The 26,671-nt window shown below is 34.3% G+C and overlaps 2 protein-coding genes and 1 non-coding gene across 3 annotated transcripts; all 3 read right to left on the reverse strand.

The window, feature by feature from the left end:
- Positions 1 to 1,638: 1,638 nt before the first annotated feature.
- Positions 1,639 to 6,183, reverse strand: LOC117910144 (disease resistance protein RPV1-like). The gene is made up of 4 exons (XM_034824199.1): positions 5,123 to 6,183; positions 4,665 to 4,976; positions 2,570 to 4,563; positions 1,639 to 1,862 (listed from the first exon to the last, which is right to left on the reverse strand). Exons 1-3 carry the CDS (start codon positions 6,134 to 6,136, stop codon positions 2,584 to 2,586), a joined length of 3,306 nt encoding a protein of 1,101 aa, XP_034680090.1. The 5' UTR covers positions 6,137 to 6,183; the 3' UTR covers positions 1,639 to 1,862; positions 2,570 to 2,583.
- Positions 6,184 to 8,157: 1,974 nt separating this feature from the next.
- On the reverse strand, positions 8,158 to 9,629 carry LOC117910143 (disease resistance protein RUN1-like). Its single transcript, XM_034824198.1, has 2 exons — positions 8,980 to 9,629; positions 8,158 to 8,834 (listed from the first exon to the last, which is right to left on the reverse strand). The coding sequence occupies exons 1-2, from the start codon at positions 9,495 to 9,497 to the stop codon at positions 8,252 to 8,254; spliced, it is 1,101 nt and encodes a 366-aa protein (XP_034680089.1). The 5' UTR covers positions 9,498 to 9,629; the 3' UTR covers positions 8,158 to 8,251.
- Positions 9,630 to 15,748: 6,119 nt separating this feature from the next.
- On the reverse strand, positions 15,749 to 15,855 carry LOC117910150. Its single transcript, XR_004650563.1, has one exon. It is a non-coding gene; the product is annotated as a small nucleolar RNA R71 (small nucleolar RNA).
- Between the last annotated feature and the right edge of the window lie 10,816 nt (positions 15,856 to 26,671).

The raw sequence follows: 26,671 nt of genomic DNA on the forward strand, positions 1-26,671 counted from the left end.
GACTTGTGCGTAGAAGATATATTTATTGTTTTAGGATTTCTTTTTAATGATGAAGCATTTTCTCAAACCTTGGAATCGATCGAGCTAGCCTAAGGCTAGCCTAGTATGAAGTCTAAAAAAATTGGAACAAGCACAAATTCTACTTTAACCCAAGGTTGGTTAGGGAATGATTGGGTCCTTGTTTTAACCATCTATGACCTTCAAAAAACAAATTTGATATCGTTCATTTCAATTCCTCATGTCCTCATTTTTACTCTCACTATTTTTTACTAACCCTACTATATATATACCCAAGTTGAAAAAGTCCAAACTAACTGGTTGTTGACCTAGGTACCTTTTCAAAATATTGGTCCCTCTTGCTCATTCTATGACTATTAAGGAAAATAATTAAAAATATGTACAAAATCAAAATCAATCATTAAAGAATAGAAATTATAAAGAAGATGTACACAATCAAATGTATAATGAAAAAAAAAAAACTCATTCCAATCTGCATTTTCAAAAATAGGTTAATTCCATTCACCTCCTCCAAAGTTTTCACTAAATACACCTAATCTATATTGATTTGAAATTTCATCAAGTTTTCATAAATCAGCACCGTCTCCATGTTCCTCAAGTTTTCTTCATGTTTAGCCAATGCTTCTCCAAAATTTCCTTTTGTGATATCTTACATGTGAGGGATCCACATTGTAGAAAATTGGGAGAACCCTCTGTCCCTTGGTTCTCATGCACTCTAGAATCTTCACCAGCTCCTCCAAACACCACCTGAAAGAAGCATAATTTTTTGACAAAACAATGACAGAAAACTTGGAGTTTTCAATAGCCGGAACAAGCACAGAAGCTATGACATCGCCCCTCTCAAGCTTGTCATTGTCGATGAAAGTGTTGATTCCTTTGGTGCATAGCTCCTTATAGAGATGGGCAGTGAAGCCATTGCGGGTGTCTTCTCCTCTAAAGCTCCGGAAACATATCATAACTATTGGAATTTTTGGGTTGTGTATTAATGGTGTTACTGACAAGTTTTTGAAGTTTGATGGATGTTGGGTTATTGTTGCTGGTTTATGCTTTTAATTTGCTATGGATATCTATACCTACATACTTACATTCAGTTCATAAATGCAGTTTCTTCTTTTATTCTACTGAAAGGTTGCAGTCTTATATGTAGTTCTAAGTGTGGTTGTGAGTTTAGACCAGCCATGATTCAAATTATTTGATACCTTCTTTTCAGGGAACACACTATCCAAACTATTTTCGTAACTTCAAAAATATAAGTAAAATTGGGCTACAGCCAATAAAACTGAATGAGTTTCTCAAATTAAATCAGAAGTAAACAAGCTTATAAAGTCATCTTCATGGAGTGCAGATGACAATTGGGGACTCTTCATTCTCAAAGTTTTTGAACATCATGAAAAATTATTCTTGGAAAATCACTAGTGGAATGCGATGACCAGGTCAAATGCTCACTACCAATCAAATAAAAAATTCAGGAACCAAAAATACAAATTCTACTTTGCCTTATTCTAAAACCTAATTCATTAGGTACGTTATAATTATCAAAGGCATTAAAATCAATACCAGCAGGGTTCGAATCATTGTAACAATATGTTAAAGAATGATATACTCAGAAAAATGGTGACAAATAGTTTAATGATATATGCATTGTATAAAAGTTTTAATAAGTTTCTACCCAATTTATCACATAAAAGAAACCAACTAGGCTCATAAATAACATCAGACAAGTATATAAAATAATTCATAAGAAAGCAAGATTCCAAGCTCCTGGAATCGCTGCATTTGCAAAGGAGTTGCTCTGCAGAAAGCAAGAAAATTATCTCCCTCCATGGAAATTCTGATTCTGGCCTCTGCAAAAGAGGAACAGCTTGTCAAGTGTAACTCAAGATTCTTATCATTTCCACCCAAAGAAATTTTTGAATGTTACAATTTGCCATGATTGTCAAACCCATGTTAAACAAAATGTAGAAGAACCGGATTTTATGACCTAAACATCATAAATGTTAGCAAATGTTCCTGCAGTTTTTATCCTAGTACTCAACATCTCATAAGTATCTAATGCTCATAACACAACCAAAACTATTACTATTAAAACTTGAAGGTTATAATGCAAAGAACCATTCATACTCAGAAAAGAAGTAAGCTGGGTGTTTCATCAGGCAACTTGCATTCATCACCCAACACCAACTTTGCTTCATTTTCTTAATCAAACTCCCCATATTCTCCACCAAGTGCTAAATAAAACTCAACACTGTCAACAACTAATTATGAAGGCTTAATAACAAATTTCAGCATAATCAAAGGTCAGATTCAAACAAAAATATCTGCCTAAAATATCAAAGAATACAAGAAAAAATGACAAAGAGAATTTCAGTTGCTTCAATCAATATATCTCAATAAGAGAAAAGTTGATGACTCACCGAAAAGTCAGACAGAGATATAATATATAGACATGATTGGAGGAGTTCGCTGAGAATTATTGACGAAAAATATCATCACTGATTTTGAGAATGCATGACCAAATCAACAGAAAAGAGAATTTTATTGGAAAAAAGACCTGGATGATGGTAGTTATTCTTGAGGACGTTTGCGCTTGAGCTTGAGCGTGGGATCATTGGTGGGTCCATCACTGCTGCCACTAGAACTAGAGTCCATTCCACTTCGATTGAGTCCTGCTCTGTCACTGCTTCTCTCAACTACATTACATCCGCTACTCTTAAGCTGTTTTCTATTTTGTGGATGGATTCCTTCAAGATCTTCTGCATATATAAGACATACGCCACACTTCTTCATCACATTGGATGCACTTGAGTTGAATCTGTGGGCTGCTTCAAAAGAAATCTCAATGTGATTCCACTCATTGGGGTCATTGAATTGAAACAACCTCAACTGGGAACACGGTTGATAACCCAGCCAGACATGTTCTGACCCAACAATGTTGCCTGTCCAATGGAAATCATGGCCGAAGTCTTTCAAGTCCCCATAATTAAAAACATCAGAATTCAAATGGCATATAATTCTCTCAGGAAGATGTTCAAGAACAGAGCAGAGAGCAAATCCCAAGAAGTCATCACTATACCAATCTGTAGGTAGCTGAATTTTTATAGAAGATCCCACATTCTGATGCCAGATCCACTCAGGAATCCCAGTGCCAGGAAAAACAATACTAAATGCAATATTTTCAAGCAATTTCTGCATCATAACAGGTGAAGTAGTCACAGAGGAATCAGAAGCAGTGGAAGACACATAAATATGTGGAAATATTTGTAATTCTGTCCTCTTATCATCACTGGATTGGTCCTCAACTGGTTTGGAGCAATTATAGAATAGGAACTGTAGCCCTTGCAATGTGCTTACACTTGATGAGCCTGGCAAAAGAGACGTGCAATTGTGTGCATCTATGTCTCGGACACTTGGTGGAAGCTCCGGAATTCCTGTGAGACTCTGGCACTGCCCCAATCGAAGGTCTTTTAGGTTTGTAAGTTCACTGATGCCAGCAGGTATGCTTAGAAAATTGTTCCGGCTTAGATCTAATTTCTTCAATGAGATTAAGGAGCAAATACCGTTGGGGATTGCTCCTTCTATTAGTTTGCAGTCACTTATGTCTAAATTTGATAAGGACCTGAAACTAGAAAAACTAGAAGGCAAGCGCAAACCAATCCCATTTGAACTGTTTCCATGCAATAACCAGAATGAAAAGAGCGAACCCAATGAGGTAGGTGCTAATATTTTACATCCAGGATAGATCAATACTTGCAGGTTTCTCAAAAGAACAATTGAGTCAGGAGGTTGTGCTATAGCAGTTCCATCTGCATGGAGCTGTGCTAGACGTTGCAGGCTCCCGAGGTTCCTCGGCAAATTGTTTAATTGTGGACAACCAGAGACAATGAGTGTTTCAAGAGATGTCAAATTACACATGCCGTTTGAAAGACTCACAAGGTTTTTGCATTTCCTCAGATTCAATAGAACGAGGCCTTTGAGACGTTCAATTGATGAGGGTAGCACTTCGATAGGTGTCCCATCTAAAAGAAGCTCTTTCAAATTGTCCATATTCTCCGTCACTTCTGGAAAACTTTCAAGTTTTGAACATCCAGAAAGAGAGAGATTTTCAAGGGATTTCAACTTACAAATACTTGTCGGAAGACTCTTAAGATTTTTGCACCATTTCAGATCCAATAAAACAAGTCCAGTGAGATGCCCAATTGAGGAGGGAAGTTCCTCAATAGCAGTTGAAGCTAAATAAAGCTCCAATAAATTTTCCATGTTACCTTGAATATTTGGAAACTTCTTGAGCCCTGAGCAGCCAGAGAAATTGAGAATTTCAAGCGCTTTCATGTCGATGATGCTTGGAAAACAAATAAGCTTTTTGCAATTTTTCAAATTCAATAAAATAAGCTTGTTCAGCTTTCCAATAGATGGGTGAACCTCAAGCAAACTTGAACAACCATCAAGAATTAGTTTCTCCAGATTGGGCGCACTCACTGTGATGTCTGGAATTTCAATGAGGTGTTGAGAGCAACTAACTCTTATAGTATTTAACTTTTCAAGAAGCTGTAACAGGAAAAAAAAAAAAATTACTTTGATATATCTGCTTTCATGGACTTTAGAGTTTAACCAAAGAAGAAATATGAATAAATAATCAATCATCATACCAAGTCACCTTCCCAAAGTCGTTTTAAGCTGCTATAACACATGTCAAGTTCAACAAGGTCCTCTGCATAAAATCCTAATGGCAAAGATTCCAAAGGATAACCATGCCAATGGAGATATCTTAGCTCATGAGAAGGGAATTCAAAGTCTTTAGATAGCTTTACTTTATTATCCCCCCTCGTAGAAGCAGATTCTAGATCCCAATGGATTTTGAGTAGTCTAAGATTCTTCATCATTGCAAAAGCTTCAGTAGTAATATGTATCCGCGTCAATCTAGACAAGTTCAGAAGTATGCCTTCAATTGCCTTTGTTCCCTGGTAAACAAGAGTAGATGATGAGTAGAGCAAAATACATAGAAGTTAAATAAGACATGTAACTTAAACAAAAATGATATTGTTGAAGCTTAGGTATTTTGAATAACCTTAAACATGAAAGTATATTCATTTGCATTTTCTCTTACCATTTTTCTTGTCAATACACGATTTACAACCTCAGGATAGCACAATCTGCTCCATTTTCCAGGGTCTCTAGGACATTCTTGTCGAACAATTTCTCGTCCCATTTGTTGTAACAAATCATGCATCCATATCTTGTTGTCTAAAATAGTTACAAAGCACTTATCACCAAGGACTCCTATTCCACTCTCCGCATAGAAGTTGCAAGCATCTAGGATTCTAGTAACAAAATCTTTCTCCTCTCCATTAAAGAAGCAAGCAATATCTAAGAATATCTGTTGTTGTGTGTCATCTAATTCATCATAACTTCTCTTAAGCACACGTTGGATTTCTTGGTTAGGTTCCCTCTGTAGTTTTTGCAATTCACTTTCCCATTGACGTACTGTCTTGCCATATAGGAAACAACCCAAAATCTTAAGACCTAGCGGAAGACCATTAACATAATGTACAACAGAGTTTGAAAGTGTTTCATAGTCTTCTTTGGGATGGTTCTGTTTAAATGCATTCCAACAAAAGAGTTCAACAGCTTCCTTGTGATCTAATTTCTTAGCCTCATATAATGCATCCATTCCATGCAGCTCTAACAAATGCTTATCTCTAGTTGTTACAATAATTCTACTTCCTGGACCAAACCAACTATGGTCACCAGCTAAGGCTTCCAATTGGTTCAAATCGTCAACGTCATCAAGAACAAGAAGAACCTTTTTAAAGCATAGTCTGTCTTTTATCATATGGACCCCTTCATCAACATTCCTTATAAAGTTCTTCCTTCTTGGCAAGATATCATGAAGAAGTTGTTTTTGTAAATAAAGTAGACCTCGACTTTTAGAATCCTCTCTAACATTAGCAATAAAGCTAGCAATCATGAACTGGGCACCAATTCGGTTGTATAAAACTTTGGCCATGGTTGTCTTACCAATTCCTCCAAATCCATAGATCCCAACCATGCGAACATCATTTGATAATGGATCTATTATTTGTGGAAAAATTTCTTCCATTTCTTCCAAAAGATAATCCATCCCGATGAGGTTCTTGTCAACCTGTAAGAGTTTTTGACTAAATTTCATCAAAATAACTCAAGTGATATCCTCAATAAAATCTGCCTCAGACCTGCTGCCAAAAAGCACATACATAGGTGAGCTAACAGAGCAACAAATGGTAGAAAACATGAAGTAAACTTGATTATGCTTGGTTTCGTATAAAACATGAATTATGGGCAATTAGAATTTGTTAAGGGGATAAGGATGAATTAATTAGATGTTTCAAGCACCATTAAAACACCATAAGAAGAAGAAAGAAAAAAACCTTCTAAATGTTGCCCTTTATTTCATCTTTGCTAACCTCTACCTATACTAGAAGATTACTCAACTCCCTTCTTAGATGATGTTGGCCTTTATTTTAAACTTTACACTCTTCCTTTCATAATTAAGCTTTTTTTTCATTAGGTCTATCCTAAGTTAGCATTTGTATGTATCAGAAAACACTAAAAAAATCAAGAATAGTTGTTTGCCCATACTAACATATTAACCTTATAAAAGAATGGAAAGAAATAGGAAATCAATTAAATTTTAGATGGGCTTTGATTGATCAATTTAATGACTTGATAACTTAATTTAAGTCATTAATAGATTAAGTATGTTTAGCAAAATAACTTAATATTATAATTTAATGTAAAAAATAATTTTAAATATTAAGTCAAATTAGGTTCTTTATTCTTAATCCGCAATCCCTTTTACCTCATGTCCTCATGTTTAGTGAGAGTACTACACAATCATAACTCCACATTCACAACCTAAATATTTTTTAACCATTCTAGATATCTACAATATATGTTTAACAAATAAATTTATTATTTAAGATTAGTCAAAGTAAATAGGAGTTAAAATTAGTGAGAGTAAATATGAGTTAATTTGATGATTTAGAATAAATTTTAAATTAACTTTATCAAACAACCTTAATACTTAAAGTGAAAATTAAGTAATATATTTTAAGTTAACAACTTAAAAATAATTTAACTTAAAGTTAATTTAATTCATTAAATAATAAGTATTAAGTTTTACAAAACACCCTCTTAGTAGAAGGGAAAGAAGAAATAATGTTGTTTTGGATTTTGAAGAAACTAATTCTAATCAAATAATATAATATGGGCAATAACTTAAGTCAATAATTATAATTTAAAAAAAAAAAAACCCAAAAAAATCTGTAGTTTTTTTTTTTTTTTTTTTTTTTGTGTGTGTGAACAAATTAAACATGGGTTCCTTTATGGCGTTTCAGGGATAAAGATAAAGCTTGAAAGACTTTATTTTGAATAAAACAAAAGGATGGAGGACATTTTAAAAAGTATATAATTTTAAAGTCTCATTAAGAAGCTAGGTTTTGCCTTCCACCTTGAGTCATCTGCATGACTTCAAGTCTTAAATGCAACCTATATTTTGAAAGAGTGATAATGCATATAAAAAATACAAAAAAAAAAAAACCCTCCAAATTGGTTCCCTGATGAGAAAAACATCATATTTACCCCCTTACATTTCAAATAGTCACATGACCGGCCATCATTTTTCCCGGAGAACCAATTTGAAGACCTATGATTTTTTTATTTTTTTTCAATTGATGAGAATGGACTACTTACTACATCAGTTTTCAATACTAGTTTGCTAGGTTGCAATACTAATGGGCTGTAAATTAAGGTCCTAAATTTGTAGATTAAATGGTGTCCTAATTGGGAAGAACCAATTCTAAATTCACAACTTCAGCTGCATGATGTAACTGATCATGCACCAACTCCACGGGCATCCCCGGTTGTAACTCTTTTTTGCACCGGAGGTGCTTGTCCTGGCCAGGCTGGTTCAACTCGTCCGTAACCTTTCATGCTAGCAGTGCTGCCCTGTGAACTTTAAAATCATCCGGGTCAAGCAGGTTTATTGAACAGGGAGGTCAGATCACTAATTCCGTCTAATCTACTCTATCTATCGGAATTCTCCATATTATAAGTTCTCCGTATTATAAATTCACTTTATTTTTTATGATAAGATGCATGTGCTGATTATAAATTCTAGTAGATTTCTGATTTATCATTATGTATAGAAAGATAAAAGGATACTTGCAAAAGATTATGCGGATCGAACAAGCTATATTTACCCATTCTGTATATGCCATCCAGAAAGATTGCCCACTTCCCTCAAAGCTGCTCTCAACTTCTGTGTATACTCCAGAGGAATTTTTCTTTCATGATTGGCCAACGCTTCTCCATAACTCTCCCCCTGATTTCGCACATCGGAAGGATTCACATGATAGAAAACTGGAAAAACTATTTTTCCCATTTGTCGCCTCGACTCCATGATCTCCTTCAACTCGTCCAAACACCACTTGGAATGAGCATAGTTTTTCGAGAGAATTACGAGAAAGCACCTTGACATCTCAATAGCTCTCAAAGTAGTTGGCAAAATCATTTCTCCCCTGATATGATCCACTCTAAAGGTTCGAAACCCTTTCTGATACAAAGCTGCATAGAGATGATCTGTGAAATTTTGTCTGGTATCTTGACCCCGAAAACTCAAGAAAACTTCATATTCCCATGGACCAATACAAGTAGAAGTAGAAGAAGAAGACGCCCTTCGAAGATCCATCCCAACAAGCTTCTTCTCAACCTGTAAGAGTTCCCGGTTTAAACTCTTCCAAATAGTGGAAGTAATCACCTCAATAACACGTGACTCAGGTCTGCAAGTGGCAAAGCATGACACATGGGGTGAGTCAATGGTTGCAAACACCAGCAAAACATGAATTAAGTGCCCTGGATCATATATGCTTTTAGCTTTACTTAGAAAACACGATTTATCATGCAAAGAAAAGAAGTTATAGTTACCCATTCCTTAAACACCATCCGCTAATCTTCGCCACATTCCACAACGCTTCCCTCCACCTCTTTATCTTCGACATTCCTTCCTCGTCTGCCGTTCTTTCATGATCGGCTAATGCTTCTCCATAACTCCCCATCTGTTTTCGCACATTGGAGGGGTCCACCTGGTAGAAAATCGGAAACACTAATTGTCCCATACACTGCTTCCACTCCATGATCTTTACCAGTTCATCCAAACACCACCTAGAACGGGCATAGTTTTTGGACAGAATTACGACACAAATCCTTGACTCTTCAATAGCTTTTAAAAGTTCTGCTGCAATCTCTTCTCCTCTTCGTAGCTCCTCATCATCTCTAAAGGTACGAATCCCTTTCTGATCCAAAGCTCTGTAGAGATGATCTGTAAAATTATGGCGAGTATCTTCACCCATAAAGCTCAAGAAAACATCGTAATTCCATCCACGAGTAGAAATAGAAGAAGAAGAAGAAGAAGCTCTTTGACTTTGAGGGTCTGCAAAAGCCATCCACTCTTTACTGTGAGAACTTACTCAACTTAACTTAAATGGCAGGCAATTTCTTCATAAAAGGCGGAAAGAAATGGCAGGAAAACACTGGTAGGTAGAAAGACAGCGATGAACTCTGCCTTGGAAGGTCGGGATGCTGTGTGCTAAAATTGTTGTGAAGGTCTCCACTGTATCCCGAATCTTTTCTATTGTTTACAAATTATTGTCCATGTATATATCAAATATAAAAATGGATTACAATATTTTTAATTATTATTTTATTTTAAATGCAAGAAAGAAGTTTGATTCCAGCTACCATCCATCCACATACGATGCCTAAAAAAAAAAAAATGATTGGGTTTAGCTTGACACATGGGTCTGAACAAACCGGCTTTAGCATTCAGGTTCTCATGCCATATATCCATCATCGTCTCCGAGGAAGAAAGAAAGCCATGAAATCTAGTTTAAATGAAATTAACCTTAAAGTAAGTGTTTAGTTTAGATGTTTGCTAAAAAATTAATTTAAAACTTCATCCGGTGATATGAAATTTAAATTTTAGAGTTTATTTACAAATTATAATTTAAAACCAATTTATTTTTAAATAATTCAGTTCTCTTGGGTTTCGTTTTATAAATTCAATTTATATGACATTAATTTAATTTATATTATTATTGATTCAATCATGGCAGGTGGGGATGGAGGACGAAATTTCCTTCCATTGACCTAAGAAAGATTCAAGTCTTTTCCTCCCAATATTTAAAGACTCATTGGGATATGTAGATGACAATGAGAAGGGAATTAATTGACTCACTTTCTAAAAGGAGACACCACAAAAGCCCAAAGTTTAAAATAAAGTAGTCTTTATGCTGCCCAAACAATTCACTACGTATGACTAGCTCTTTCAACTACTACCACTATATGTTTTTATCATAAATTAATTTGTGGTTGAAAAAGTATTTTATGGTGAAATAATTTTTTTATTAAAAATTATTATGGTTAAAAAAATATTTTGCGGTAAAAGACTCTTTTTCATTAAAAATTATTTGTGGGGATGCTTGATATAAGTTGGTGAGTAACTATTCTTAGGGTTTTGCTTTGAAAAAACTTGTGTATAAAATGATTATCTAGGAATTATATTAAGTGATTATCTATATTTGTCACTTTTAAACTTTAATAAAAATTTAGTAAAAGAATAGTTATAATTTATTTAATGTTACTAAGTTATAACTCTAAGACTATGTAAAAAAAAATTTTGAAATACATTTGTGAAAGTGTTCATTGGTAAATTAGAATATAGAATCTACTCTTAATTTAAAATAGTATTATTAATTTCTTTGATTATAATTATATTGTTAGTTTTTAATTTATAGTTGAACTTGTATATGCAAAGGATTGGGTTAAACATTGATAGTATTTTTTTAATTCATAAATTATTACAATGTTAAAATAAATTTAAAAATAAATAAATAATGTAAATTTTGAGGAGGGTACGAAAAATGTGATGAAAGTACAAAGAATATAAAAATAGTATAGGAAATGTGAAGAAAGTACGAAGAATCTAAGGAACGTACAATGAATGTAACGAGTGTAAGAAGAATATGAAGAATATACAAAAAAAAATGTGAGAAAAGAACGAAAAATGTGAGGAATGGATAAAAAATGTGAGGAATTGATAAAATAATGTGAAGATGGTATGAAGAATGTGAGGAATGTATAAAAAAAATGTAAGAATGGTATAAAAAAATGTGAAAATGGTAGGAAAGAATATGAAGTGAGTACAAAAAATGGGAGAAATATACAAAAAATGTGAGGAGTGTAAAGATAATATGAGAAGGTACAGAGAATGTGAAAATGACACAAAAATGTGAGAAGAGTACTAAAAATATAAGGTATGAAAAACAAAGAGATATATGTTCTTTTCTTAAATGCGATGTTGGAGTTATATTTTTATTTAATTAAAATGTTTAAAAATCTTATATTTGTTCTTATCTTTTTAAAAAATATTTTAATAAGAAAATGATCTAGTTCAAAGCAAGCTTGAAAATGACATGTACAAATTTCAAGTCTCCGAATCAACTAATTCTCATTCAAATTGTCATTCTCATGAGCCTTTTAATCATCCTAATGTAGCAACTAATAATGTTATTGTAGTACCTACGCTACCAACTCTCCTAAAAGCAATTGTTGTTAGGAAAGGTGTACCCTAACCTTATAGTGCATTCACCCAAGCGCCACACAAGGGGAATTGATGGATGCAGCCAACCCTCCGAACTACTAACAATCCCCCTCCCCTCTAGCGACACCCCTAGGGTTCGAACCCATGACCTCGGCTCTAATACCACTTATAGGACCTCAGACGCTACCAACTCTCCTAAAATCAATTGCTATTAGGAAAGACGCATACCCTAGCCTTATAGTGCATTCACCCAAGCGCCCACGGCGAACACAAGAGGAGTTGATGGACGCGACAAACCCTTCACTTTGCCAACAACTATCTCTAAGATTTTTTATATTTGACATTCTTGTTTAGGTCACCCTTCTATTGAGATTGTAAAGAAGGTGCTCTCACTCTCTATTTTCTTAGTTGTATCGTTTGCGTACAAAGGGTCAAGCTTTGTCAATCAATATTTGTTCACTTCAAAAATCTTGTAGAAAACCACTTTAACATTAAGATAAAATTATACCCAATTGATGGTAGGGATGAGTTTAAACCTTCTCATTCTTAGCTAATCATGACATTAAACATTGATTATCTTGTCCCAAAACTCCATAGTAGAAGGCTCAGGTAGTATGTAAGAATCATTATGTTGTAGGTTAGCCTCGTTTGCTCAAGCATTTATGCCTTTCAAATTTTGGGTGTATGCATTTCATGTTGCTATTTTTCTCATAAGAAAAATGGCTTCTTATATGTTAAACTTTCAATCTCCCTATCAGGTTCTTTTTAGATCAATTCTTGATTATTCTTCCTTTAAATCCTTTGGGTGTCTTTGTAATCGCTTTATTCATCTTTTTAATAAATAGAAACTACAATATTGGTCTACTAAATGTCTTTTTGTCAGTTATCACACTCCTCACAAAATGTATCTTTGTCTTGATTAAACCTTTGATAAAGTTTACATCACTCATCATGTTGTTTTTTATGAATCTTGTTTTCTTGTGGTTGTTGGCACTCTCCCTAGTGTTTCTACTAACTCATCTCCTTTCCTTATTTTTCCACTTGCTTTTATTCATGTCTTTTTCTTCTCCTTCTCATGGTTCCTTCAATACTTTACATTCTACTCATCATTCTTCTTTTGTTTCCCCTATGTCATCCCCTATTCAACTTGTGGTTTTGGACTCTAAGATGCATCCATTACCTCCAACTATTAATACTCATCATACACTCACTCATGTCAAAGCTAGTGTTTTTAAACCTAAGACCTAACAAGCTAATGCTTCCATTGAGTTATCTAATTTTTAGCAATTTATCAAGGATCTTCATTGGTAAAAAGCTATGGAAACTAATTATGATGCCTTAATGGAGAATGATACCCATACACTAGTTTTTCTACATTCAAAAGCTAATATTGTTGGTTGCAAGTAGGTTTATAAGTTCAAGTACAATCCTGATGGCAACATTGAACATTTTAAGTCATGCTTGATTGCCAAGGGATTTCATCAAACACCTAGCATTGACTGCTTTTAGTCCAATGGTCAAAGTGGCTACTATTTGAATTGTTCTCATGATTACTCTCTCATTTGGTTGGATGATTTGCCAATTAGATGTGCATAATGCCTTTTTAAATGATGATTTACATGAGCAAGTATTTATATCCTAGCCATAAGGATTTTTTCATCCCAGTATCTTGACTATGTTTGCAAGCTTAACAAAGCTCTCTATGACCTCAAATAGGCTCCTCATGCCTGGTTCACCAAATTAAGATTGGCCTTAAGCAGCTTGGGTTTTAGATGTGTAAGGGATGATAATTTAATGTTTGTTTATTATTTAGCCTCATATCTTATCATTATCTTGGTCTATGTTAATGGTATATTAGTTATTGGTAGTAGCTCTACTCAAGACCCTCAATTGATTGTTTTCTTTATTGCTTCCTTTCTTTATATGATCTTGGTGTTATCAATTATTTTTTTGGTGTTGAGGTCACTCATACATTTGGAGCCTTTCTTCTTATTCAACATAAGTACATTAAGGACTTGCTTAATTGCACAAAGATTCTCACTTGTAAACCAACTGCTACTCCTAGTTGTGTTAGTCCAACCTTGCCTCAATTTGATAGGTGATAAGTCCATTTAGAGCAACTTATTATCTATGATTTAACTTGATATTTCATTAGTTTAAGAGTAATTTTATCTCAACAATCATTATTTTTATTGTTTTAGGTCTCAAATAGCCAAGAGTATGAAAAGTGAGCAATATGAGGCAAAATTGGAAGAAAATATGAAGTTTGACGGCCTCTTACGTGACAATTTGCGTAACTCACCCGAGAAGAAAGCGCCATTGCAGGAAGGACTTAAGCGCCACGGCGTACGCATGTGGAAAATCATAGTTAGGGACTCGAGACAAAACCGTCGCAGCTGGAGAAGCTTGTTCGCAGCGGCGCCCAAAGGAATTTCAGAAATCCTAGGAACCCGAGACTAAAGCACCGCGGCGGGAGACACTGAGGGCCACGACCTAATATTTAAAATTTGAAAATTATTCGTCCTTATCTCATTCTGTTCAGATCAGAATTAGGTGGGACATCAGTTTATGATATTGGGGCTATAAATAGACGAAAGTAGGGTTTATTTGGGGATCTTGGAGACTTGGAAGAATGAGGATCTTGAAGACCTAGGAGAAGAGAGAGCTTGGAGAACAAGAAGGGAATTTGTAGATTTTCTTCTATTTGTCTGGTTTATTCTTCCATTTTCTTTATGATTGTAATTTAAGATGTTTGTTCTTCATCTTAAGATGAACTAATTTCCTTTGTCTAGGGTTGAGATGTAGCTCAATCACGATTTTTGTTTTTGATTGGTTTAAATTAATTCTCTGTTTTGCATCAATTTATTTGTGTATCTATTATGCGCTTAATGCTCTCAATTCTTAAGGGCCCAAGTTTTGATTGATTTTATGATTTAGGTTGATAACGAGAGTTAGAATCTAAATTAAATCCATAGAATAGATTACGTTAGAATGAATGAATAGTAGAGATACATTACCATGTTCTAAGAGATTAATAGTTAAATCTATAATAATTCCATAGATCGTAATTACTCCTTTAGACTTAAATTCACATAGAGATATGTTAGGTTAGTAATTTAAGGAGCAATCTGATACATTTTGAGAGAAAATATTGGTTGGCTTAGGGAAATAAATCTCCAAATAAAGCATAACAGGAATTAGGTGAAGCAATCAATTGCATAAAAAGTGTTTGTAGTGAAATCAAAAGCCCTAGATCGTTTAAATCATAAGAGTTTGAATTTATTTTCTTTAATTGTTTAAGTTGTTTTCTTTTACAACTTTAAATATTTGGTTGATCAAATAGTAGTAGAAATAATAAATTTTAGTAATTAGTAGCATAGTCCTTGTGGGTTCGATATCCCTACTTAGGTACAATTATATCACTTGAACAATTCGTTTACTTACGAACCAACACATCAAGTTTTCGGCGCCGTTGTCGGGGACTATTTGTTACTAATATTAATTCTAGTTATTTATGTGCTAATTTGATTTATTTTCTTTTTATTCTCACTCAATTGTTTTTCTCTTTTTAAGTTTTCTTAATGTGTGAAACGTACAAGGAGTCTGAACTTAGTACCAATCAACCTTGATATCAACAAAACACTACGAAAACTAAATCGAAAACGCAAGCAACAAGTAATTCAAGAGGTTCCTGCAATGGGGGATGAGAATCATGCTGATAATGGAGTCCCAAACAGGCCACTCAAGGATTATTCTGTTCCTAATGTGGGTGTCTCAAGCATTCGAAGGCCACCCATCCAAGCTAACAATTTTGAGATCAAACCGGTAATTATTCAAATGATTCAATCTTCGGTTCAATTTAGAGGATTGGCCAATGATGATCCTAATCTACATATTGCAAATTTCTTAGAAATTTGTGATACCTTCAAGCATAATGGTGTGACCGATGATGTAATAAGACTTCGATTGTTTCCATTCTCTCTAAATAACAAGGCTAAGGCATGGTTAATTTCATTACCTCCGGGGACAATCACTACATGGGATGGACTAGTTAACGCTTTTCTTACTAAATACTTCCCACCAAAAAAATCTGCAAAGATGAGGAATGATATAACTAACTTTTTACAGCAAAATCAATAGTCTCTTTATGAAGCTTGGGAGAGGTTCAAAGATCTTTTAAGAAAGTGCCCACACCATGGCTTACCAATGTGGATGCAAGTGCAAACATTCTACAATAGTTTGCACCCTAATACTCAAACCATGGTGGATGCAGCAAGCGGAGGAGCTTTTATTAATAAGACACCGGATGAGGGAGATCAACTTATAGAAGTGATGGCTAGCAACAATTTCTTGAAGTCTACGGATAGAAATGCACAAAAGAGGACAGTCGGGGTTCATGATATCGATGCTTTTAATAATTTGGCTGCTCAAGTTGCAATTTTAAATAATAATTTTAAGAAACTGAATGTTGCTACTGTTTCTAATTTAGTTTGTGAAAATTGTGCAGGTAATCATCATAACTTAGAGTGTCAAGTTGGAGGCCCATATGAAGCAAATCCATCCAAACAAGTGAACTATGTGACCAATAATCAACGTCAATACAATCCCAACTCCAATTATTTCAACCAAGGGTGGAGGAATCATCCGAACTTCTCATGGAGTAACAACACTCATGTGCAAAAACCACCTTCCAGTTTCCAATCTCAAGAGAATAAGCCAAACTTGGAAGAAGTTTTCACCCAATTTATACAAAAGACTAACGATTTTATTGATGATACTAAAGCAAATTTCAGGAACCAAGGTGCAAGTATTTGCAACCTTGAGCATCAAGTGAGGGAGATTTCTAAGTTATTGACGGAGAGAACACAAAGAGCACTTCCTAGTATCACAGAGACAAATCCTAAGGAGCATGTAAAGGTCATAACTCTTAGAAGTGGGAAGTAGTTAGAACAATCAAAGGAAACCGAGCAACAAGCAAATAAGAAGAATACTTCGGTTCCCAAGGAACAAGATGCTTCCACTTCTATATAGCCATCTATTCCAAAACCATCATCTAATGCCATTCTTTTTCCTCAAAGGCTGAAAAAACAAAATTTAGATAAGCAATTTTCTAAATTTATTGATATTTTTAAGATCTTACATATCAATCTTCCTTTTGTAGATATGCTGGAGCAAATGCCGAAATATGCTAAATTCTTAAAGGAGGTGTTATCAAATAAGAGGAAATTGATGGACAATGAGAATGTGATGCTCACTGAAGAGTGCAGCGCCATTCTTCAAAGGAAGCTTCCTCCTAAGCTAAAAGATCCAGGGAGTTTCACTATACCTTGCACTATTGGTTATATTTATTTTGATAAAGTTTTATGTGATCTAGGTGCAAGTGTTAATTCGATGCCTCTTTCTATTTTCAAGAAACTTGGACTAAGGAAAGTAAACCCTACTACGGTATGTTTGCAACTTGCGGATAGATCTATCAAACATCCAAGAGGCATTATTGAGGATGTTTTGTTAAAAGTGGATAAGTTTATATTTTTGGCTGATTTTATTGTATTAGATATGGAAGAAGACCGGGATGTTCCACTTATATGAGGAAGACCTTTTCTTGCTATAGATAGAACTCTTATAGATGTTCATCAAGGTAAGTTGATTTTAAGGGTTCAAGATGAAAAAATTACGTTTAATGTTTTTGAGGCTATGAAATTTCCATCTGATATTGATGCATGCTTTGCAATCAGTGTTTTTGATAGGATGGTAGCTAAAACATTTCATGAAACTTTTCCCACTTCACCTTTAGAAAATTGTATAATGAATGGTAGAAATTTAGGAACTCTTTGTGATGATGATGATGATATAATTGAATGTGTTAATAATCTTGATGCATTGCTAACTTATGAGTTTCCAAGAAAGTTAAAATGTGAGGAATTAGAGGCCATTCATGTTAACAATCATACATTAAAGAAGAAGCCTCCTAAACTTGAACTTAAATTGTTGCCATCTCACCTTAGGTATGCTTTCTTAAAAGATTCTAGTTAATATCCTTTTATTATTAACTCTTCTTTGAATGATTTGGAGGAATAAAAACTATTAAGAGTTTTGAAGGAGCATAAGAAAGCTATTGGATGGACTATTGATGACATTAAGGGAATAAGCCCATCGATTTGTATGCATAAGATCCTATTTGAAGAAAGCTACAAGCCAACAGTTCAACCACAACGAAAATTAAATCCATCTATGCAAGAAATGGTTAAGAAAGAGGTTGTGAAGCTTTTGAATGCAGGTATAATTTACCCAATCTCGGATAGTACATGGGTAAGTCCAATTCAAGTAGGGAGGTATAACTGTAGTGAAGAATGATAATAACGAACTTATCCCCACAAGAACGATAACCAAAAGCTTAATGATGCCATAAGAAATGATCACTTTCCTTTACCCTTCATTAACCAAATGGTGGAGAGACTTTCCGGTCATGATTATTATTGTTTTCTAGATGGATATTCAGGATACAATCAAATCCCCATAGCACCGGAAGATCAAGAGAAGACCACTTTTACATGCTCATATGGCACTTTTGCTTACCGACGAATGTCATTCGATTTATGCAACACTCCGGCCACTTTTCAACGTTGCATGATGTCCATTTTCTCTGATATGATTGAAAAATGCATTGAAGTGTTTATGGATGATTTTTCTGTTTTTGGTTCTTCTTTTGATGATTGCCTTTCTAATATTTCTTTGGTTTTGTAGCGATGTGTTGACACAAACTTGGTTTTAAATTGGGAAAAATGCCATTTTATGGTAAGAAAAGGTATTGTGTTGGGACATCGAATTTCTGTAAAAGGAATTAAGGTGGATCATGCTAAGATAGATGTGATTGAGAAGCTGCCACCACCTACAAATGTAAAGGGAGTTAGAAGTTTTCTTGGTCATGCAGGATTTTATAGAAGATTCATTAAGGACTTTTCAAAATTTTCTAAACCTCTTTGTGATTTATTGGCTAAGGATGCAGTTTTTGATTTTTCTAAAGAATGTTTAAATGCTTTTGAAACTCTTAAGTCTAAATTGATATCTTCTCCTATTATTGTTGCACCTGATTGGGAATTGTCTTTACATTGATGTGTGATGCTAGTGACTTTGCTATAGGTGCTATTTTAGGGCAACGGAAAGGTAAAATTTTTCACGTGATTTATTATGCTAGCAAGGTTTTAATAGAGGGTCAAGTAAATTATGCAGCCACTGATAAAGAACTTTTAGCAATTGTTTATGCTTTGACAAATTTCGATCTTATTTGATAGGGTCTAAGGTGATTGTCTATACTGACCATTCAACTTTAAGGTATTTATTTGCTAAGAAAGAGGCAAAGCCAAGGCTACTTTGTTGGATCTTGCTAATACAAGAATTTGACTTGGAAATCAAAGACAAGAAAGGAATTGAGAATTTAGTTGCAGATCATCTTTCTCGGATGAATCATGTGGAGCCTAATGAAGAAGTTGATGATGATATTAATGAAAGATTTCCTGATGAGCAATTTTTTGCAGTTGAAGAAGCGTCATGGTATGCAGACATTGTTAACTATTTGGCTAAGAAGATTTTGCCTCCCGAGCTTACTTATCAAAGAAGGAAGAAGTTTTTCTTAGATCTCAAGTACTATTTATGGGATGATCATTTCCCATATAAGCAATGTGACGATCAAATAATTATGAAATGTGTGCCGGAAGAGGAGATGGAGAGTATTCTGCATCATTTTCATTCTCGTGAAGTTGGAGGACATTTTGGAGCTACTAAAATTGCAGCCAAAGTTTTACAATCAGGATTTTATTGGCCTTCTCTTTTTAAAGATTCATTTAATTTTGTTGCAATTGTGATAGATGTCAAAGGGTTGGAATATATCTAGGGAAAATGAGATGCCTCTAATAAATATTTTAGAAATAGAATTGTTTGATGTATGGGATATTGATTTTATGGGTCTTTTTCCATCCTCTTATGCTAATGGTTTTATTTTGGTTGTTGTAGATTACATTTCCAAATGGGTTAAAGCTGAGGCACTGCAGACCAATGATGCTAGGGTGGTGGTTAAATTTCTTAAGAAGAATATTTTTGCAAGATTTGATACACCAAGCGCTATCATAAGTGATGGGGGATCTCATTTTTGTAACAGTCAATTTGAGTCACTATTGGGTAAATTGGAGTAACACATCGTATAGCTACTCCTTATCACCTGCAAACAAGTGGTCAAGTTGAGGTATCTAATCATGAGCTCAAGCGAATTCTGGAGAAAACAGTTAATTCTTCTAATAGGGATTGGTCAAGTAAGTTGGATGACGCTTTATGGGCTTATAGAACGGCATTCAAGACACCTATTGGGATGTCTCCATATCAATTGGTTTATGGCAAATCGTGTCATCTTCCGGTTGAGTTGGAGCACAAATCATTTTGGGTTGTTAAACTTTTGAATTTTGACTTACAAACTACAGGGGAAAAGAGATTGTTACAATTAAATGAGATGAAAGAGTTTTGTAATAATGCTTATGAGAATGCTAAGATTTATAAGGATAAGGCAAAAAGATGGCATGATAAGCATATTTAGAAGCACGATTTTGAAGTTGGTCAACAAGTTCTTCTTTTCAACTCATGTCTTAAGCTTTTTCCGGGTAAATTAAGATCGCGATGGTCTGGTCCATTCATAGTTAACAAGGTTTTACCATCAGGAGCAATAGAAGTTCATCATCCATCAAAGGGAACTTTTACAGTGAACGGGCAACAATTGAAGCACTATTTGGGAGGAAATTTTAGCACCGAACGGGTGTCTGTTGTGCTTTCAATTCCAAAGTAGAAGAGTGGAGAAAGTCTAGCTAACAACTTAAATTTTAGCGCTTTTCAAGAGACAACTCGATTTATTTTGAGCAATTTTTATTTTTGAATCTTGAATTATTTTTAGTTGTTAGGATTTTTATTAATTTTGTTTTTATTTTGTTTCAAAGTTAATTTAGTTAGTGAATTTTTAGAGTTAATTGTTTGGTAGTTTAGGATTAATTTTTATTTTTTTATTTTTAACTACTTTTCCTTTATTTTCAGGAGAAAAAGGGCTTTTTACATACCCAGTGAAAGGAGCCGTAGCGGGAGGCATTGAGTGTCGCAGTTGACTCTTCAAATGTTGCTTATAAAAGGACCCGAGGCTAAACCACTGCAGCTAGTAAGGCTTTGCACCGAAGCAGTCACCCCCAATTGAATTTCTCTTGTAAAAATTAGGGTTTTGCGCCGCGGCGAAAAGACTTGAGCACCGCTGCGCGATGAGTAAATGGGTGTTTTAAAAGAGCCATTTTCCTTCATTTTTCACGAACAACTTTTCTTATTTTCTCATCTTCTCTCCACTTTCTCTCTATCCTTCGATCCTAATCATATTTAAACTCCGAATTCTTTGTTTTCTTTTGGGATTACTCATGGGTTTTGGAGATTTGGCAAGATTAAAGCTTCATTTGGTGTAATTTTGGAAGGAAAATTGCATATCCAGTCCGTCTTCTTGTTGGGTCACGATTTGGGGTGATTGTTTCTACCTTTTTGCTACAATTTGGACACTACTAAATGATAAATGAGCGATTTTTTTATGTGCCCCAAAAATTCATCAAAAAGGGAGTTTTTTCTTTTCCTTACTTTATTTTCTTTTGTTCATTGAGGGCAATGAAAGTAATTAAGTTTGGGGGAAACGATTAATTTCTTCTGAGTTTAGCTAAGTTTAGTTAAAAATGTTTTTTTCGAAACTTCTTGATTTTTTAGCATTATTTTTCGAGTTGATTCATATAGTCAATGATAATATCTTGATTGCTATGATGCGTGGTTGTTAAGATGAAATTTGATATTGCTTAGATTTTGAGGATAATTTGGATGTTTGTTCTGTTTGGATTTGAGATTCAATGTTGGTCTAGTATGGTGATTTTGATAACGATCCCATTTTGCATGCTTAGAGACATTTTATTTAGACAATTGTGGATGATTAGAGATCTCAACAAATTTTAGAACTTGGTTGATTGTTACTCAAGGTGAAATCCTAGATTTTCATGTTACTTAGGAGATGATTTAAGCCATTTTTAGATCGTTTGAGCTTTTCTTACCTTACCCAAAATATTTTATCCTCTAGTTACCTATTTGAGCCTTTTTATATAATGTTAGCCTTATTTTTCTTTCTTTAAGCCTATCTTCCTACCTATTTTAAGCCTAAACACTTATCCTTACCCTTGATGAGAACATTTACATGTTTGTTATTTATTTTGTTGAGAGCAAAAATATCTTATTGAGGAAAAGATGGAAATGTGTATTGTTAACCTAGTTATAATAGAGAAATAAGTTTGGGGGTTTTGAAGAATAAAAGGAAGAGTGTGCATCAAAAAAAAAAAAAAATTGGCATTAGGGTGAAATATGTGAAAAGTGCTTATGAGCACGAAAGAAAGAAAAAGTATGAAAAGTTTCAAGAAGATAGGAAGTGATGTTAATATTAAAAGCTCCTCGAGTCTGTTATATTTTGTTTCAATTGTGAATGTTCTCTCTCTTTTGAATTTATCCTTTCCATTCTTTGTGAGCCAACACCTTAGCCTAACATTACAAGCTTATTAAAGACCTTTTGATCCGAGGTAACATGATGAATATACATTAGTGGAGGGTAGCAAGAAAGCCAAGCCTATGAGATTCGATATCATACATTACTTGTTAGAGGTCGACTTTGTCTATAATTGTTTTTATAAAATCATTTGGGTAGTAGAATTGATTGTTTGAAAGGTTGCTTACTTGGATTTTTCATAAGATTGAAGGTTTGAATGGAATGAATGTCTGAGTAATCCTTCTCATTTTTGTAATGTTCGATAGATTCTTGACGGCTTTGTGTTATTAGTAATTTTTGAGATAATACTATGAATCAAACTTGACAAATGAATTTGATTCTAGAAGTTTGAGAAGTTTTGAGTCTTGATTTAGTTTGTGATTTAATTGTTTTTAGAATAGTTTTAGGTTAGATTTTATTTTGTTTTTGCTCGAGGACTAGCAAAATGTTAAGTTTGGGGGAATTTGATAAGTCGATTTAAAGCGACTTATTATCTATGATTTAACTTGATATTTCATTAGTTTAAGAGTAATTTTATCTTAACAATCATTATTTTTATTGTTTTAGGTCTCAAATAGCCAAGAGTATGAAAATGGAGCAATATGAGGCAAAATTGGAAGAAAAATATGAAGTTTGGTGGCCTCTTACGTGACAATTCGCGTAACTCACCCGAGAGGAAAGCTCTGCCGCGGGAAGGACTTAAGCGTCACGGCGTACGCATGTGGAAAATCATAGTTGGGGACTCGAGACAAAACCGCCACGGCTGGAGGTGCTTGTCCGCCGCGGCGCCCGAAGGAATTTTAGAAATCCTGGGAACCCGAGACTAAAGCGCCACGACGGGAGACAATGAGCACCACAACCCAATATTTAAATTTTGAAAATTATTCATCCTTATCTCATCTATTCATATCCGAATTAGGTGGGACGTCAATTTACGATATTGGGGCTATAAATAGACGAAAGTAGGGTTTATTCGGGGATCTTGGAGACCTGGAAGAAGGAGGATCTTGAAGACCTAGGAGAAGAGAGAGCTTGGAGAACAAAAAGGGGATTTGTAGATTTCCTTCTATTTTTCTGGTTTATTCTTCCCTTTTCTTTATGATTGTAATTCAGGATGTTTGTTCTTCATCTCAAGATGAACTAATTTCCTTTGTCTAGGGCTGAGATGTAGCTCAATCACGACTTCTATTTTTGATTGGTTTAAATTAATTCTCTGTTTTGCATCAATTTATTTGTGTATCTATTCTGCGCTTAATGTTCTCAATTCTTAAGGGCTCAAGTTTTGATTGATTTTATGATTTAGGTCGATAACGAGAGTTAGAATCTAAATTAAATCCATAGAATAGATTATGTTAGAATGAATGAATAGTATAGATACATTACCATGTTCTAAGAGATTAATAGTTAAATCTATAATAATTCCATAGATCTTAATTACTCTTTTAAACTTAAATTCACATAGAGATATGTTAGGTTAGTAATTTAAGGAGCAATCTGATATATTTCGAGAGAAAATATTGGTTGGCTTAAGGAATTAAATCTCCAAATAAAGCATAACAGGAATTAGGTCAAGCAATCAATTGCATGAAAAGTGTTTGTAGTGAAATCAAAAGCCCTAGATCGTTTAAAGCATAAGAGTTTGAATTTATTTCTATAATTGTTTAAGTTGCTTTCTTCTACAACTTTAAATATTCGGTTGATCAAATAGTAGTAGAAATAATAAATTTTAGTAATTAGTAGCATAGTCCTTGTGGGTTCAATATCCGTACTTAGGTATACAATTATATTACTTGAATGATTCGTTATACTTGCGAACCAACACATCAATAGGGAACCATTTCTTCATGTCTTTCTTCATTGCAATATTGTTAGTGTTCAACAATATGTCTTCATTACCCAAAAAACCTATCTTTTTATTGTTAATAAGTTTGTCAGTTCATGTCTCAACTTACTTCTACATATTGTTTACCTATGAAACACACTTTGCATTATTTGATAGGATCTTTATATTAGTATCCTTTTACAAGAAATTGATCGTCTTCATTTCAAGCTTATTCAAATTCTGATACAGTCTAGGCTCTTGTCCTGATGACAAGAAAAACAATAATGATTATTGTGTCTTCTTAGGTTGAATTTGGCTTCTTAGTCCTCTAATAAGCAATGGGTTTATTTCAAGGAGTAGTGTTGAATTAGAATATTGTGGTCTAACTACTGCAATTACTAAACTCACTTAGATCTACTCTATGCTTTAGGAACTGTGTATAGCATAGGTTTCTCCTCCAATTTTGTGGTGTGATAATCAAAATACTACTTATCTTGCTACAAATCCTATCTTTCATGCTCACTTGAAACATATTGAACTCGATATCTGACAAAATGTTACATAATGAACTTGTTATTCAATATATTCCCTCTACTGATCAACTTACTGATGTGTTTGTTAACCGATTGTAGTAAACTTTGTGTTGTTCCCAAATTGATTAACTTGCGACGGGATGATAAAGAATAGATTGCCACCTCAACCTAACTTCTAGGATAATCTATTAGCTGCAACAACTATTTGTTATGGATACTACACACCCATGTTTTGCTCTTGTTAGATCTAGTGAATTAGACATTAAAGCTTAAATAAATATTTAACATCACAAGCTCATGAGTTGGGTGATTTTTTAGTTCATTCTCTAGAATTTTCAATTTACTTCCAAAGCCTATAAATGAAAAATTGTTGAAATATTGTACTAACATATTTTTTTTTCCTCAAAGCATAAAAATCACAAATTGTTCAAATATTGGATTGACCTTTTTTTTTCCCTTATACTTTCGTAGTTGAATTCATAATTTTAGCAATAAAAAGGGACTGATTACTTCCATTATTGATTACTACTCAAAAAGTACTATTTGATAGCTTGTAATTAACTCTTTCAAACACTTTTGAGTAGTAGTTATTATCTTTTAACCCAATTAACATATTAAGGACCTTTGCAATAATTTCTAATCTAAGTGTGTAAGTTTTGGTGTTTTTGTTAGTAATTTGATCACCAAAACAATCCAAGATTGAGGAGAGTTCTTTGGAATCCATGGCAAAACAATGGAAAGCTCAGAAACATGAAGAACCAAAGTATTGAAGCTTTAAAGTCCCTTGCCATAAGCAAATCCAGAATGCAAGGAGGGGAAGCAAAGAGAAATCTGTCATGAAGCATTATTGATGACAGTCATGTCAGCCACTTTTGGAGTACTTCCTGGAGTTCAATTTATGCATGTTATATGTCGTTTCAAAGCTCAGGAAGTCAACAATCCAATACTTCAAACGGTATATGATTCGGAGTTGAAATGAAGAAGTTACAGCCATTGGAAGCCGATCACTCCAAGCTAAAGGCACGGCTGCGAAATCAGCCTTGGGCTGCGAAAATGTTGTCCTTTTGCTGCGAGATTTCGCAGCCCTCTTGCACGCGCAGCTGCGGTGTTCTCCTGAAACTTCCCGATATTTGTGACCGACATTTTTAGATATTTTGCTTTAGATATTTGATGTCTAAATCCCTAAACTCTCCTTGTAACCCACCTATCATAGGATTCCTTAGTCTTTAAGCAAGAACAAAGGGTAAATAAACCCAGATTGAATGGTTGTAAGTTTTCCTCAGAGAATGAGGGAAAAGAAGGAGGCTGGTACACAGACGCTTTGTATAGTTTTTGGAAAGAAGTAAAAATAGAGAGTTTTTGCTCTGCCTTACCTACTTGTTTTGATTGTTTATATTCATCTAATTTTTCTTACTAGCCAAACAAGCTCTGAGGAAGTTTCCTCAGAGAATGAATGACTAGGCTTTTAGTTCCTTGGAGCTAAGGTTGCCGGGAAAGGTTCCAATGCAAGAATTAGTAGCTTTGTGGTTTCATCCATTAATGAAGAGAAAGTGTGATCCTTTAATGATTTCTATGTTTTTAGTTAACTTAAAACTCCTTCAATTCACCTGAGCCAACACTTGGTAAGGCAAGTGATCTCCGTCCATGGAGATGCACTAGTTTACCTCTTGCGAGCTTTTGGGAGGTGACTTGAAGGTAGGATTTTCTAGAATTGCCAACACTTGGTAAGCTTTTAGACTCCAAGAAGACATCCATTAGTTATCTCTTGCGAGCTTGAGAAGGGAAGTCCAAAGTTAATGATCACCTTGAATGGCAAATGCTAGGTGAGAGGCATGAGCCATAGCAAGTTGCATTAGTGAGAGGGAATTAGTGCTGAAATCCATTTAAGGGATGCATTTGTACAACACCGGTTAGAGAATTAACTATATGTTAATTCTCTAATGCGAGGAAATGAACCAAGTAACCAGAGCTCTGTTTTTGCATGAGGAGCCTCCCATGTGAACCTAAACCTCCAAGGAATGTTTTTCTTCATAAGTAATTTCCATTACTTTCTTTTTAGTTAGCTTGAAACAAAA

This window comes from Vitis riparia, unplaced genomic scaffold, assembly GCF_004353265.1.
Source record: "Vitis riparia cultivar Riparia Gloire de Montpellier isolate 1030 unplaced genomic scaffold, EGFV_Vit.rip_1.0 scaffold623_pilon_pilon, whole genome shotgun sequence".
NCBI lineage: Eukaryota > Viridiplantae > Streptophyta > Magnoliopsida > Vitales > Vitaceae > Vitis > Vitis riparia.